Source organism: Archocentrus centrarchus, chromosome 13 (assembly GCF_007364275.1).
Source record: "Archocentrus centrarchus isolate MPI-CPG fArcCen1 chromosome 13, fArcCen1, whole genome shotgun sequence".
NCBI classification, from domain to species: Eukaryota; Metazoa; Chordata; class Actinopteri; order Cichliformes; family Cichlidae; genus Archocentrus; species Archocentrus centrarchus.
Genome location: NC_044358.1, coordinates 17,460,394 through 17,473,898, shown reverse-complemented (window position 1 = coordinate 17,473,898; position 13,505 = coordinate 17,460,394). Strand labels below are relative to the sequence as shown.

At 41.3% G+C, this 13,505-nt stretch overlaps 2 protein-coding genes across 5 annotated transcripts in view; both read right to left on the bottom strand.

Moving 5' to 3' along the window:
* Positions 1 to 1,246: 1,246 nt before the first annotated feature.
* Positions 1,247 to 7,037, bottom strand: LOC115790170 (protein sel-1 homolog 3). The gene is made up of 23 exons (XM_030743852.1): positions 6,925 to 7,037; positions 6,385 to 6,850; positions 6,141 to 6,267; positions 5,908 to 6,029; positions 5,708 to 5,823; positions 5,561 to 5,622; positions 5,345 to 5,477; positions 5,114 to 5,249; positions 4,857 to 4,994; positions 4,518 to 4,723; positions 4,258 to 4,437; positions 3,861 to 3,980; positions 3,516 to 3,656; positions 3,324 to 3,386; positions 3,067 to 3,240; positions 2,855 to 2,982; positions 2,686 to 2,769; positions 2,508 to 2,598; positions 2,334 to 2,421; positions 2,130 to 2,239; positions 1,905 to 2,032; positions 1,709 to 1,811; positions 1,247 to 1,536 (listed from the first exon to the last, which is right to left on the bottom strand). The coding sequence occupies exons 1-23, from the start codon at positions 6,976 to 6,978 to the stop codon at positions 1,447 to 1,449; spliced, it is 3,060 nt and encodes a 1,019-aa protein (XP_030599712.1). The 5' UTR covers positions 6,979 to 7,037; the 3' UTR covers positions 1,247 to 1,446.
* A 287-nt stretch (positions 7,038 to 7,324) lies between these two features.
* LOC115790172 (stromal interaction molecule 1-like) overlaps positions 7,325 to 13,505 on the bottom strand; it is a 29,825-nt gene continuing 23,644 nt past the window's right edge. Inside the window, exons 10-14 of one of the 4 annotated variants that reach the window (XM_030743853.1) lie at positions 13,209 to 13,309; positions 12,831 to 13,060; positions 11,880 to 11,960; positions 10,927 to 11,350; positions 7,325 to 10,517 (exon numbers count right to left, since the gene is read on the bottom strand). In XM_030743853.1, the coding sequence (XP_030599713.1) occupies positions 10,025 to 10,517; positions 10,927 to 11,350; positions 11,880 to 11,960; positions 12,831 to 13,060; positions 13,209 to 13,309 (1,329 nt within the window). In that variant the 3' untranslated portion in view covers positions 7,325 to 10,024. The remainder of the gene's footprint in view (positions 10,518 to 10,926; positions 11,351 to 11,879; positions 11,961 to 12,830; positions 13,061 to 13,208; positions 13,310 to 13,505) is intronic. The other 3 variants (XM_030743855.1, XM_030743854.1, XM_030743856.1) reach the window with 3 other exon arrangements.

The window sequence follows — 13,505 nt, the reverse complement described above, 5'->3', positions numbered from 1 at the left end:
TTGGGCTCTAAACCACTCTTGTAGTATGAAGGGAACAGTAAAAGTTTTCCCTATTTGCTTGCTTGCCACTTCATTAGGTACAGCCAAGACAACCTGCTGAAAAAAAGGTGATTTAAGTGACTGAATGGGTCACTTAAATACTGGTCTGAGTATTAAAATAGAGTCATAAAACATACGCTATAACTGCATGAATGTACTTGATAGATGACGCAAAGATGCAGTTATCAGAACAAACAGGTGTATTCGTTACTGACAAAAAATTATAAAATGGAGCTTAACCTTATTTGTACTTATTTTGAGTACAGCGGCGTCTGGTCACCTACTTTTCAGCTTTTCTTCCTTTTTTCTTCTTCTTTTTTAACCGAGCTTCTTTGATACAAACTCAGCTGCTAAGGCTTAATTAGCTCAAGCCTTAGCAGCTAAGGTGAAGCTTCCGACGTCGACGTCGCTGTTAATTGGCTGCGCAGTACTGTTGCGCATTGACATAATTACTCCTGTAGCGCCGCCTATTGGTCAACTCTGGCAAATCACTTTGCCTAAAATAAGTTTATTTTGGAGACACCGGCACACATTTACTTTCCCAGTGTCCCACAGAGGGAAACCAAACCTATGCTCGATTCATTAAATGATAATAGTAAAGATGTTTAGGTGAGTCACTTTTTCTTTAGATTTTTTATATTTTTATTTCTCAGAACGTCATCTTAAAATATCAGTTCATGTTCAATTCAGGAGCAATGATGCAACGATATCCTAAAACTAACCCTTTTTAAAATGCTCTATAAATAAAGTTTGATTGGATTGGAAAACTAATTAACTACACATCTCATCCCATCATCACCCCCAACAAACGCTGAATTATTCCTAAAAACAGAACCAAAGGGAATTAAACTCTTCTGACATTGTTAATAAGATGTAGACAGCTGTACTAATTTGGTCTGAGGAGAACTGTCAGTAACTGCTTGTTAAATTCTGTTTACTGGAATATGAATTTTTAGGAATTCTCTGGCATTATGACATGCTTGTTTTCTGTTCATGTTTGTAAGCAGCATTATGTTACTGGGTGTGGAAATACACGATAAAGGATTACTTAAATTTTAAGACACCTGCATCTCATAATTTGTACTATAAAGCGATGATGGTGGACTTCAGGCTTCACTTCACATCTGTTAGTCACTCGCTCACAAATGATGAAGTAATCATCAGAATGAGAGACAAAGAAACAGTACATGATTTAAATTAAAAGTCAGTCTTTTAACAGTAACAAACAACAGAGATTACAAACATACAAAAAATATATTTATTTTTTCATGTCAGCTTTGTTCTTTTACAGCTGTCCCCTATCAGCAGAAGGTAAACTAACAGAAAATATTTGCGTGCTTATGAAGCTTGGCCTTTCCAGGCAGTCCTTCGGTTTGCTTGCAGACAATCATCACAACAACCTTGGATCTAGTGCAGAGACAGGAAGCGTCTCCTGAACGTGCCGAGGACGATTAAAAGCACTGTCGGAGCTGCAACCACGGCAACAGCAGTGCAGAACTGTGGGAAATAACAGGAACAAAATATTCAAGTTCAAATCAAATTACTATTAATGTTGATTTGATCCATAATATTGGGCCTAACGTTGGGCTGTTAAATCTTATGTTGGTTACTGAGTTGATATGTGAGAGTTTCCAGTAGTGAGTGTAGATTGTGTTGATATCAGACTCACCTTAATAGCAGCTTTATAGTGCATTTGAGTTTGGTGTACATATACATTGAAGAGGGCAAGGCTGCAAGGAAAGAATGAGTCTGTATCTTCTGAGTCTCTGCACCTTTTGAGGGGGAAAAAAAGGATTTTTTTTGTCTTACAAATGAAATGTTAAACAGTAAGATGCATTTTTAATACACGCAGTATTCAAACAAACCTTTTGTACAGAGCAACTAGAAGCAAGTCTTTGTCTGCCAGGTATAACTCTGAGAGGCCAAGTGCAGTCAGCGTAGACAGTGGCAGCTTGTAACCCTCTTCAGCAAGAAGGCCAAGATTATACCATCCCTGTGGAAAATGACAGGTATGACTTACAAACACATACTCAGATGCACACGAGGAATACGAAAACACAGCAAAGAAATCAATATGAAAGCAGGTAAACCTGGGGATTGCTCCTTAGCGCTGCCTGTGTGTACATCTGCACTGCGGAAAACAAGTTCTTCTGCCTGTTACCGCGTCTCTCATAAAACAAGTCGCCCATCCTAATAAAAGCTGGAGCGAATGCAGAATTAGAGGTCAAACAAACTGTCGTAAGCACTCGTACGAGCCTGCAACTACTCTATTTCATTTAAAGCTGGCGACTTACCATAGGTGTTAGGATTCTGGCTTTGGATCGTAAGGTTGTAATATCTCCACATACAGTCTGATGCATAAACGGGATCCAGAAAACCTCCCTGACGACACACAAAATGTGAGTGAGAGCTGAAGTAAATAATCAGGAAAGTGACAAAAACACCGAGGCTGAGGCTGGCTAACTTACCGAATTTTGTTCGCACAGGTAAGCAACATTAAACTGTGCAGCTGCGTAGCCTGATTCAGCAGCCATCAGGTAATATAAGAGTGACATGAACCTGCGGAGTCAGAATATGAAATTGCTGGAATTGCATTCGAGTGGGTCGATCGGGATCGTGGCAACTGTGACCAGAGAAAAACTTTACATGTCATTCTTGAGATAGGCATCCAGAGCTTTACGTAAGATGCTGCCCAAGTATCCGTTGTGCTCAGCTGCCCACTTTACCCACCTGCAGTCAGTTGAGAATACACTCTGGTTAAGACACAAATAAAACTGTATGTGGAGTAAAATAAATAAAAGAGTAAGTAGCTGACAAAACAGCATCTGATGGATGTCTGTTGACAAAGCCCGGCATCCCAGTGGTCCAAATGTCAGCAATCAGAATCCCTCCCCTGATGTTTCCTCTCTCTGCAGACTTCAGATAGTATTTATAGGCCATATACTGTAGGAAAGACAAATGATGTGCCACTTACAGGACCCATGACACATGCATATTAGATGATGATGGTTTTACAGTTGCGCTAACCTGGTTGGCAGCTTTTCCCGGATATAGACCCTGTGAGTAAATCACACCAAGATTCAAAGCAGCTTCTGGACACATGAGGAGATCGGCCTGCTCCCACAGCTGCACGGCCTGCTTGTAGTCCTTCTCAAACTGCTCGTAGTACCAGGCCAGGGCATTCATTGCAGGAACGTGACCCTGTAGCACAGATTATTGTAGGACCAGAATGGGACGTGCAAACTTTGAAATAAGTCATAAAGCAGCCATTAACATTTTGCCACCTTGTCCATTGCTTTCTTTAGAAATGTGATGCCTTTTGAAACGTCCTTTTTCACTCCATGTCCCTGCAGAGAGACAAGTGCATATATTCCAAGTAGACATGGCTAAATGCTAACACAGGTCAGAAAGAATAACCTTTAGATTAGGCTAACTGTCCATATTGTTCCATATTGTATATCAAATGCACATCTGACCTGCAGAAGTACTATGCCATAGTCATACATAGAGACAGGATCCTCCCACTGGACAGCTCCCCGTTCATAGTGTCTCACGGCCTCCTGGATGTTTGGAGTCACTCCTTGCTGGCCCCAGAACAGCATGCGGGCAATAGCTTGCTGTAAGACATTTGTCCTATTATTACTAAAATCTAAATGTTCTTCAAATTTAAGCATTAATTTAGTGAACAGGAACATAATATGTAGTTTTAAACAATCGTATTTAAATGGCAGACAAACAAACTTGCAAATAAAAAATATATATAAAAGATGCAGCCTATTTGAGCCCTGATCTCAAACTCAGTGACACAGTAAATACACTACCTCAGCCTCTGTTACTCCCTTTCGGGCCTGATGTTTGAGCCACTGAAAGATATGATGGTTCTCATTGGTCTGAATATTCAGCATCTCATCGTTGTTCAGAAAAATAGGCTCAACTGTTGTCTAAAAAAGGAGAGGAAAAAGAGAAGACAAATGATAAGGCTGAAGTATTTTTGTGCATGTTTTTAAATAAAATATGAACCAATTTTGAGCACTGTAATAATCACCACCTTGATCATATTGTTGCCTTTTTTATATAAAAGGAACAAAGGTAAATTTAACGAAGACAGAAATCCGACCCGTGGCCCTTTGCTGCGTGTCTTCCCCCCCACTCCCCCACTTTCCTGTCTATCTTCACTGTTAATTATGTTTCCATACTGAAACCCTACCCCTTCCTGACCTGCTGTGGTGAAGGATTATGACGATCCAAAGTTGTCTGATGAGCAATGTTTGCATAATAGGCATAGGCCAGGTCTGGATCCACCGGCTGACCTTGTAGTCCCTGTTGGTGCAAGTGGCCAAGATGCAGCAATGCCAATCGGTCATCCCTCTGGGCGCCCAGGAGGCCCAGGAGCCAAGCCTGCACCATACATTTGGAGATGTGAGAATATATTGAACAAAAATTGAAGAATGACTCATGAATCGCCCTATAAAATAAACCTTAATAGGCTTTTTCTGGGTTCCCAGGCCAGCACTGTAGAGCACAGATGACATGTGCAGAGCTCGGGTATCAGCTAGACAGCCAGCTTGGAGAAGCAGCGATAATGCTCTGCTGACCTCTTCAGCGCTGCTTGCTTTGCCCAGCTTATGAAGTGATAAGGAGTACAGTGCCCTGCCCAAAGCGTGCAGGCTAACTGGTCTTCCTCCTGCAAGTCACAAAGTGAACTTTAATGTTTAATTTAAAGTCTAATGATGCACAGAATTCAAACCGGCAGCCTTTACGACTGCAGCTAAACAAAAATGTACTGAAGATTCCAAAGATGAAAGTTCATCTCTCACCGTGTTTTAAAACTAATAACTGGGCCAGTTTAGCAGCATGTCTCCTGTGAGGAGCAGCTGCCTCCCATGGTTCACACTGTCGATTCGACGGTAGTCTCTGTTTTACCATCCACTTATGGAAAGCATGAGAACACGTTCCTGAGAGGGGGGGCAACATAAACACATTCCTCACAATTTCATTACCTTAAAAAGATGAGATTAAAAAAAGTTATTTTTTGCACCATCCAGTGTATGTAGAACCCTACTGCTCATATTACCAGATTCTGTCCTTTGCTTGACCTTCAGTGAATGGCCGCTGATCTTTGTATTCATCTCAAGATGAAATTCGTGGCAAGTCTGCAGCCACCCGGCCAGGTTTGAATTCTGGATAATATCTGGAACGTAAAAGTCAGACTGGAAAAGAAAGAAATGATCAGCCTCAAATGCAGCAAACAGATCAGTAGCGGGTAGCTGAAGCACTGCAGTGTTAGTAGTAGTACCAGTAGTACCATAATGCCAGGCAATATTCGGTTGCGGTGATACACCACTGGTCCAAAATAACCTTCCACTCCTCGAATATATTTCCCTCCTCCAATCACAAAATATCCTTCTGTGTCATCAAGTATGATGGTAAATCTGAACCTGTAAGAAATGTGAACAGTGTGTAGTGTTACAGTAGTATTTTTTTCATCTGGGTAATAACTGAATCATGCTGTCAGACTTACATATAATCAGAGGATATAACTGTTCTCTGGTCCTTATCCAAGCACACCATACCGACAGTCACCTGAGACGCAATGACAATGAGCAATTTTTTTTTTCATTATTATGATTATGTGCATAATACCCTCTGTCAACAAGAGACTACTTACTGTTCTACCCTGCAGCATCACAATAAGATTGCACCACTCATTTAAAGGGACCTTGAATGCAGAGAGAAATGCAGAGGATTCCACGGACTCTCCATTCATCTGGATGTGTAGGTGGCCTGTGTTTATGGAATAACGATCAGTCTTATATGAGTCCAAATGTTGTGATAAAGAGAATTTTCTGAGAAAAATACAAAGAATACCTGAATTCGTGAGGAGTAATGCAGGTGTGACATAATTATTTTGGGAATCTATATGATGAAAGATGCCACACAGCGCTTCCTGGCAGTATCCGGTTACATATAACCAGATGGAAAACGTACACCTGGAAAACAACACAATAAAGACTTGTTTAGCTGACCTCAAAGAGTATCTGCACTGACAGAATGGACAGTTAGTGAATATGCTGTATGCAGTGTTATTCTGATTATCATACCATGGGAAGGAGATGGCTCTAATGCGCGAGTACTCCAGAACCTCACTCCTGTGGGGATCCAGTGTCTTTGTGATGCCAAACCTTTCTCCAGTTGAAGCATAGATTGACGACAGCAAATGAACTGTTTCTAAATGAAATTTGGAAGCCCACAAGTCAATTGCTTTTATTTCAAAGTTTAAAAATTATTTTATTTTTTTATAGGATAACTTTAACCTCAGTTTTGAGCTTACTTCTCTAACCATACCTTGTTCCAAGGCACACTGTTTCTGGAAAAACTGTTTAGTTAGCTGCAGCATTTGTGTGCCCCAGGCAATACAGAGCTGATGTTGTTTGACACGTCGACTTAAGTAGGGCTTAGGTTCCAAAGCTGCCACATGTTGAGCTCTGACAGTATCACCATATCCACTGTGCCTGACTGAGGCTCGAAGGATACAACTCAGCACCCAGTGAGAGTCTGGAACAATCCCATCAGCTCGATACACCAGCCAGTCTGGCAGATTCAGCTTCACAGCCCTTATTTTAGTGTCACCGGGGACACAAGCCCACCGTCTTAGCAGGAGTGTGGATATGGTGCCAGTTTCAAAGGAAACAACACAGTCCAGCTGTACTGTGGCAGGTTCATCACAAGAGTAGAGCACTTCCAAAAGATGGTCTGGCAGAGCCTCCTCTGGAGGATTCAGGATTTTCACTTCGTCTAAACCCCAAATAACCTGTGACAGAAGACACGCACACATTTGCTAAAGACAGGAGGAACCAGCACATTAGAGACCAAACCTTCTCCTACCTGCACAGTGAGGCAAAACCGGCAGATATATTTGTAAACTGTATGGATGTCCATTGTCCAGGAAGAGTTTTCATGAATCTTTCCAATATATTCAAGCTGCAGTGAAACAAGGAGGCTCAAGACCCGGATCTCCTCCTGCTCCACCTCAGCTACTTTGTATCCTATGTAAATATTTGACAGCACAAAGCTCCACCCACTTACCATATACACCAGGTATTTGGGGTGGAGCTTTCTAGATTTGGTTGCATTTCAGTGGAGACTAAACAACTCAAGGTAAACCAATATCTTTAACCTATTTCCTGGATCTATAATTACATTTGAATATAGATTCTCTGTGCTGGTACAAACAAAAAAACTTCAATTCTACAGAGGTAAATAAAAATGTTAAAAGAAGCAGTTCAACTTTCATTCAAAATAGTTTATTGCTTTCATGCAGGAGTGCCATCAAAGTTTAGACCACAACAGTAGATGCAAAATGATTTTTTTTTTCCTGTACAAATATACTGTAGGTTTTCATAAATAGAATCTCCAAATAAAGACGAGGAGAAAAGTAGAGGTGGGGACACAAGAGCTTAAGCTGATCCACTCTTTTAACCCAATACAGGTTTCGTTATGACAGTCGACATGCATCAACGTTACAGTGCGTTATACCGGGAGCAGACAGACACACGCACGTACACTCACACATTCAGATGGCATAACCCATTTACAGCTCTGTCGTGCAAAAAAGGTACAAATGACACTTTAAAAAAGTACCAGTAGGAAATTCTTATTTTTAAGTGGTGTTGTTTTTTTTTTAAATAAAATATTTAAACATGTCTTATAAATCCAAACCACCTGTTACATTATGAGGCTGGGGGAGACCTTCTGTGTCTTCTGCAGCACTTTTTTGGTTGTTCATTGATCAGGAGCACCCTAAGTGTACTGGCGTCCCTACTACTTTAGTAATCACCTACAACTACTGATGCATAGTTTTGTGCTCAAGTGAAGCAATCAACATTGAAACTGGCACAAGGTTTTGTTGTTTTTTTTTTGTGTGTGTACTTATCTGAGGATAGTAATTATCTGTAACAAATGTAAACATACGGTACTGATGATACTGTTACAGAAACAATACCCTTGGACATTCAGCATTTAAACTCTGGATATACAGTACTGTATACATCATGCACTATTGTCTTCTGTGCAAAAGGGGCTCAAAGGTTTGGACACACTACAAATACAAAGGCCTCTGACAGAAATCACGACTTGGCACTTTTACATGATTGACCTTCTGCCTCCATAAAACGTAGACCAGAAGTGGTTACTTGAAATTTTCAATCTTGCACAGAGCAAAAGATTCTCTTTTTAATTATAGCCCTTACCAACACCCAATCCTCACTGAAAAACTGCTGGGAAGCTTTAAATGTCCACTAAAAAGACAAAAAAAAAAGAACAAAAACGACAGGGCAGCACAGGCCAGTCCACATTAAATGGAAACTGTGGGATCCCACTTTGAGGGGCTAGTCTTAAAAAATGAACCACGGCTGTACATTTTCTTATGGTATACAGGCAAAGAAAGCAAGCACCTCAACACATTTTCTCAAATGTGTATCCTAATTTTCAAATTTAACACATAAATACAACTTGGCATTTCCTTGCTAACATTTTAAACATTTTGGTACTTTGTTTTTTTTTGGTAACATTTCTGACTAATAATCATAAAATTACACCTACATCCAAGCTTGACATCTTTAGCCAGCATCTTCAAACACCGGATTGCCCCCTGGTCCAGTGAGTGAGTATATATATATATATATATATATATATATATATATATATATATATAAAACCCCCAGTTTAATCAGTGAGTCCTTAAAAGAAGCTGAACATGATAGCAAAAAGAGGCATCCCTCACTCTCACATGCACTGAAACCTAAATATTCAAAACCCAACACAAAAGATCCGACGCTGGTCCTTTAGTTACCGCCTTCTGATGCAGTAGCTGTGACTGATATACCAGCACAGCTTATTGGGGCTGCTCTATGTTTAAAAAACAAGAAAGAAGTGATTCAAATTCTGAGAAAAAAAAAAAAGTGGTAAATTTACACCCCTCTCCCGATCGTTGCCATTGCTAAACAGAAAATGGCCAAGCTGAGGAAGGAATGCAAGAGCAACTATTCCACAAAGGCAGCTCATGCAAATCAAAATATCTGATGAGTTTCATTAGGTCGTCCACAGTAGGCATAATAGAGGCTGCTTTATATGAAAATATAAATTTTCATTTTGTATGTTTGAGTCTTTATCCTCAACAATTATTTCAAGTTTTTTCTTTGCATTTTCTTTTTGTAAATGTACCACTTAAATCTCATAAGTTTTTTTTTCTCAGAATATAACACCCTGATCCTTTATTTTATTTATCTAGACTATCCCCAAGAAGGCATCATAATATAAACAGCAACGCACAACATTAGTTTTTACAGCCAAAGATAATATACAGGAGAATCCTAACACGTCTCTTATACTTAAAGATCCCCTGAATGTGTCATTTGCTCTGCCAACAAGACATCAACAAAAAAAACAGAGAAAGCGTACCCATCAATAAAAATAAAGTACTCAGTGGGAGGAAAAAGAAGTGCGCATTCACTTTGGATTTGTTGGTGTTTAGGTAGTAATAAAAGAAACACGTGTCTAAGCAGGTTAACAACAAGAACCAAGCAAACACTAAGAGCATTCGAGTATCCGTCAAACAAAAGTGAAGACATGCAAAATGTTATAGATCGTAGAACAAGAAAGAAAAACCCAGCGGGAGACATATTTCCCTTTGAGACTGGCACGAGTTCCTGCAGAATAAATAATACTTTACATTCCAATATACAAATCTGCCCATTCCCCACATACTCAACATTGACCAAGTAAGCAGATAAAGCTGGGTAAAACAGTCCACGGTCTCTCAGAGTAGGTGTTGTAACCTACAACAAGATGTGATGACAACAAATTGTGCCATCATGTGACCATTAATGAACCCCGAAAACTTGAAACAAAAAAACAAAAACAAACAAACAGGCCAGATGGAGGAATACAGTCAGAGGGCGTTGGTAGCCCATAGTTCATGTAGCTCTTATTTCCTCTGTTTTTTGAAGATCTTGAAGGTGTGTTTCTTGCGGCTGGCAGCTGAATCTGTGTCTTCTCCTGTTGAGCCGCTATCTTCCTCCAGGGGGCTCTTCTTGGAGGACAGCTGTGGGATGCGGGTGCTGCCTTTGACCCCCACAGCTCCTATTTGGCCTCCTGTCGGCGATGGAGTGTCAGGTTCAGTGGAATTCGGGCTGAGGGAGCGGGATGACTCAGACAGACTGTTGATCTCTCCCAGGCTGTATACCTTCTTCATGAGTATGGGGCTGTCAGGGACATGCTCTGCAGGCCCTCCCTCATGAACGCGGTTCCCTCCATTGGGGGTGTGAGCATGCAGTGAGACGGTATCATCTGCCCGGCTGGACAGGCCATGCATGAGAGAAGTGGGCTTGATCAGGTGGCCTTTGGAGCTGTAGGCAGACAGCCGATCACCAACTTGTGAGAGGGACAAGGAGGAGTCGGAGTCGGAGCGATTTAGGTCCCTGTGGGGGAGTAAAAATACACAAGTTAGATGACGAAACATCAGACCCAAACAATTTTTAAAAAGAAGCTTTGCATGCTTGGGTTTATCTACACTATGCCTTGAAAGCCATGGACACGCTGGGAAGAGTCTGGATAGTGGAACTCCACACTTGTTAGTCGTGCAGGCAAAGAACACGAGGATCACTGAGAGGTTGAAAAAGAGTAAATGCAAAGATTCTGCAATGGCTTATCGGATGCAAGGCCGTGAAATTTAATAAAACACTGCAAAATAAAATGGAAACATAACAAAAATAATGTACAGAAGGAAGTATCTATGCTACGTGTGTTATTAAGGTGAAACCACAACAGGTGGTGTAAACACACCCACGCACATGCGAAGTGTGTGGTGAAATGGAGACAGACGGGTACCCAAAACTGTCGCTGCACAAGGAGCGCACTTTGGAGACATCTGAGAACGAGAAATCAGGAATGGGATCCATGGGCTGGAAAGAAGTATGGTATGCATGGGAGGAATGAGGGGCTGCACTGCCACCCACAGAGCTGGGTAAGCAGGAGGAAGATGAGGATAAGGATGATGAAGACTGAGGGATTTGGCTGGAAGTACAGATTATGGACGGGTGAGAAACAGCCGAGGACAGGGGAGGTAGAGGAAGACAATCGAGATGACCGAACGACTGGCTGCGAGTATGTCTGAAGGTAGCCCTAGGCCTGGAAGGGTAGGGGGTTCCCTCGCCCTGCTGCCCCGCCAACAGGCAACTCTCTACCAACCTCTGGGAGCCCAGAGCCAGCTGGGGATCAATGTGGCGTTGGCGCAGAGACATCATACTGGGAGCTGTTGGCACAAAATAACAGCATTATTAACATTAATGTGAAATGAATGTAGAACAACAGGGAGATGAGTGAAATGATACTCAGGTCTTTACACATCAAATATAAAAATATGATACACTAATTTAGCCTTTTTTACTCTAGACCAGTGATGCATATCAACAAAATCCCAATACTCGTTTCATCGTTCCTTCTAACAAGAACTAATTAGGTAATCAAATCCGATTTCATTCATCTCATTTAAAGTAGCAGAAAATGCTTACAAAAAATAAAGTGGGGCAAAAACAGGGGTTCATTGGGAGGAGTCAACATGTACAAGGGGGGGTTACCAAGCAAGCAACTAAGGTAAGGTCAGGGGTGTTTTTAGATGAATGCAGCATGGAGAAGCTGTTTTCCCTCCCTTACAGCTGTGCCTATGTGCAGCATACTGACAGCTGAAATGTATGAAAACTCTGTAGCTTTTAGGCAGGGGGGGGGGGGGAGTCGGGAAGGTCAGACTGAGGACTGAACTGGGGCATGAATAAATGGCCAACCGGGATATTTCCACACGAGGTGACAGTCTGAACCAATGGACCACAGGTCACTAGCTCGCCGTTCCAACAGTCGACTGCCATCTGTAGTTGGACCAGTAAGGCAGCAGTGGGAGCCAAATGCCAGAGTGGAGGGAGAGAGGGGAGTGAGATAGGCAGTGTAATTAATGCTGATTAAAGACTCTTTCAGTTGTACAGCAAAGGGATTCTTGAGTGCAAATTGGAGCTCCAGTTAGCCAAACCCACAAGCTAACGCGTCAAGTTTTGTCATGTAAGTCAACTGTAACCTCGAAACCAATAAGAACTTAGCTGAAAATATTAGATAAACATGTGAATTGTGCAATATGTAATTGCTGCTTTCGTCTCTCTCTCATATTAAATTATACCACTAAACAGGAATGTAATTTTCGCGGCGACTACATCTGACATGTTTCCTTTCGTGGCATCTGTTTGACCAAAAGTTGATCAGGCATATCTATAAACACACATCAGGACACAAGCACTGCAAACAGGTAGGCACAAAAAACTCGTTCTCATTAAGAAGTATATTTTTCTTTGTGTCTCAATTTCCAAAGGAAAGTCATAGCAATCTTCAGTTTGTATTAATTTAGTGAGTCAAATAAACACTTGTAACCAAAATAAGAACAGTTTAACATAAAGGCATTCAATTGAAACTGTGTAAAAAAGAACAAGACAATTATGTGAATTTACATAGTGTCAAGTGTAAAGTAACATTCAGTACTCATCACAGACATGTCTAACCCTCACTACCTCCATCACCATGGAGGCCACAATGATAAATTCTGGTAAATGTGGCATTAAAAAAAAAAAAAAAAGGTCCAAATTCTCATGTGAGCTGATTTTTGGATTTCCCCAGCAGAGCCTTGGAGGAATGTTTAGGGATTCTTTTGGTACTCCCCACCGAAAGGCCGAGCGATTCAGAGGAACTCTTACATGGCAGAGTTCCGGGCACGATATCCTCGTCCAGGTCGTCCATGTCGTCGGACAGGATGAAGTGCTGAGGTGTAGCTCTGCCTCCCATGAAAGTGGGATCGAGGTTGAGGGCTGAAGCCAGTGATGGAAGACCTGGGTTGTTGACGATGGTAAAACCTGTTAGGATCTCTATCTGCTGCCAGCGATGCAGCCTCTCCCGCAGAGCAGCGGTCACCTCGCCAAGGGCTTGTCTGTGAAGGATGAGAAGAGAGCATTAGAAAGAAAACTTAAGAGTGACCGATTAATCACGACTCTGTATGAAATCTTCTTTCCTCCACTTTTACTCTTTTTCAACACCTTAAAGTACATGACGGTGCACAATTACAGTCTCTGACTTACTTTGCTGCTAATATTTTGTGGTCCACATCATCCAGGGAGGAGCTGTGAGCCACATGGAAAGTCCCGAAGAGAGTGTTCCTCTTTTTCTTTATTTTCTCTGCCTGTGAAAGCAAGTGATCAAACACTTACCATGTATATACAATGGAATATTGCTCCAGAGTAACAACCGTCCAAGTATTTAAGAACATGAAAAGCTGACTTCATACAGAATATATCAAAGTTTATCATTTTTTTTTTTGACTAAAATATGAACAATAAAAAAGTGTTTTTTATGATGTACTATTTGTTTGAGATGCA

Excerpts from the sequence above, each read along its gene's own strand:
- LOC115790170 (XM_030743852.1), bottom strand. The coding sequence starts at position 6,978 with ATGGACATCCATACAGTTTACAAATATATCTGCCGGTTTTGCCTCACT. Across the intron at positions 6,268-6,384 it reads ACAGTGTGCCTTGGAACAAG|AAACAGTTCATTTGCTGTCG; the intron begins GTATGGTTAGAG and ends AATTTCATTTAG. Across the intron at positions 3,657-3,860 it reads AGGGAGTAACAGAGGCTGAG|CAAGCTATTGCCCGCATGCT; the intron begins GTAGTGTATTTA and ends AATGTCTTACAG.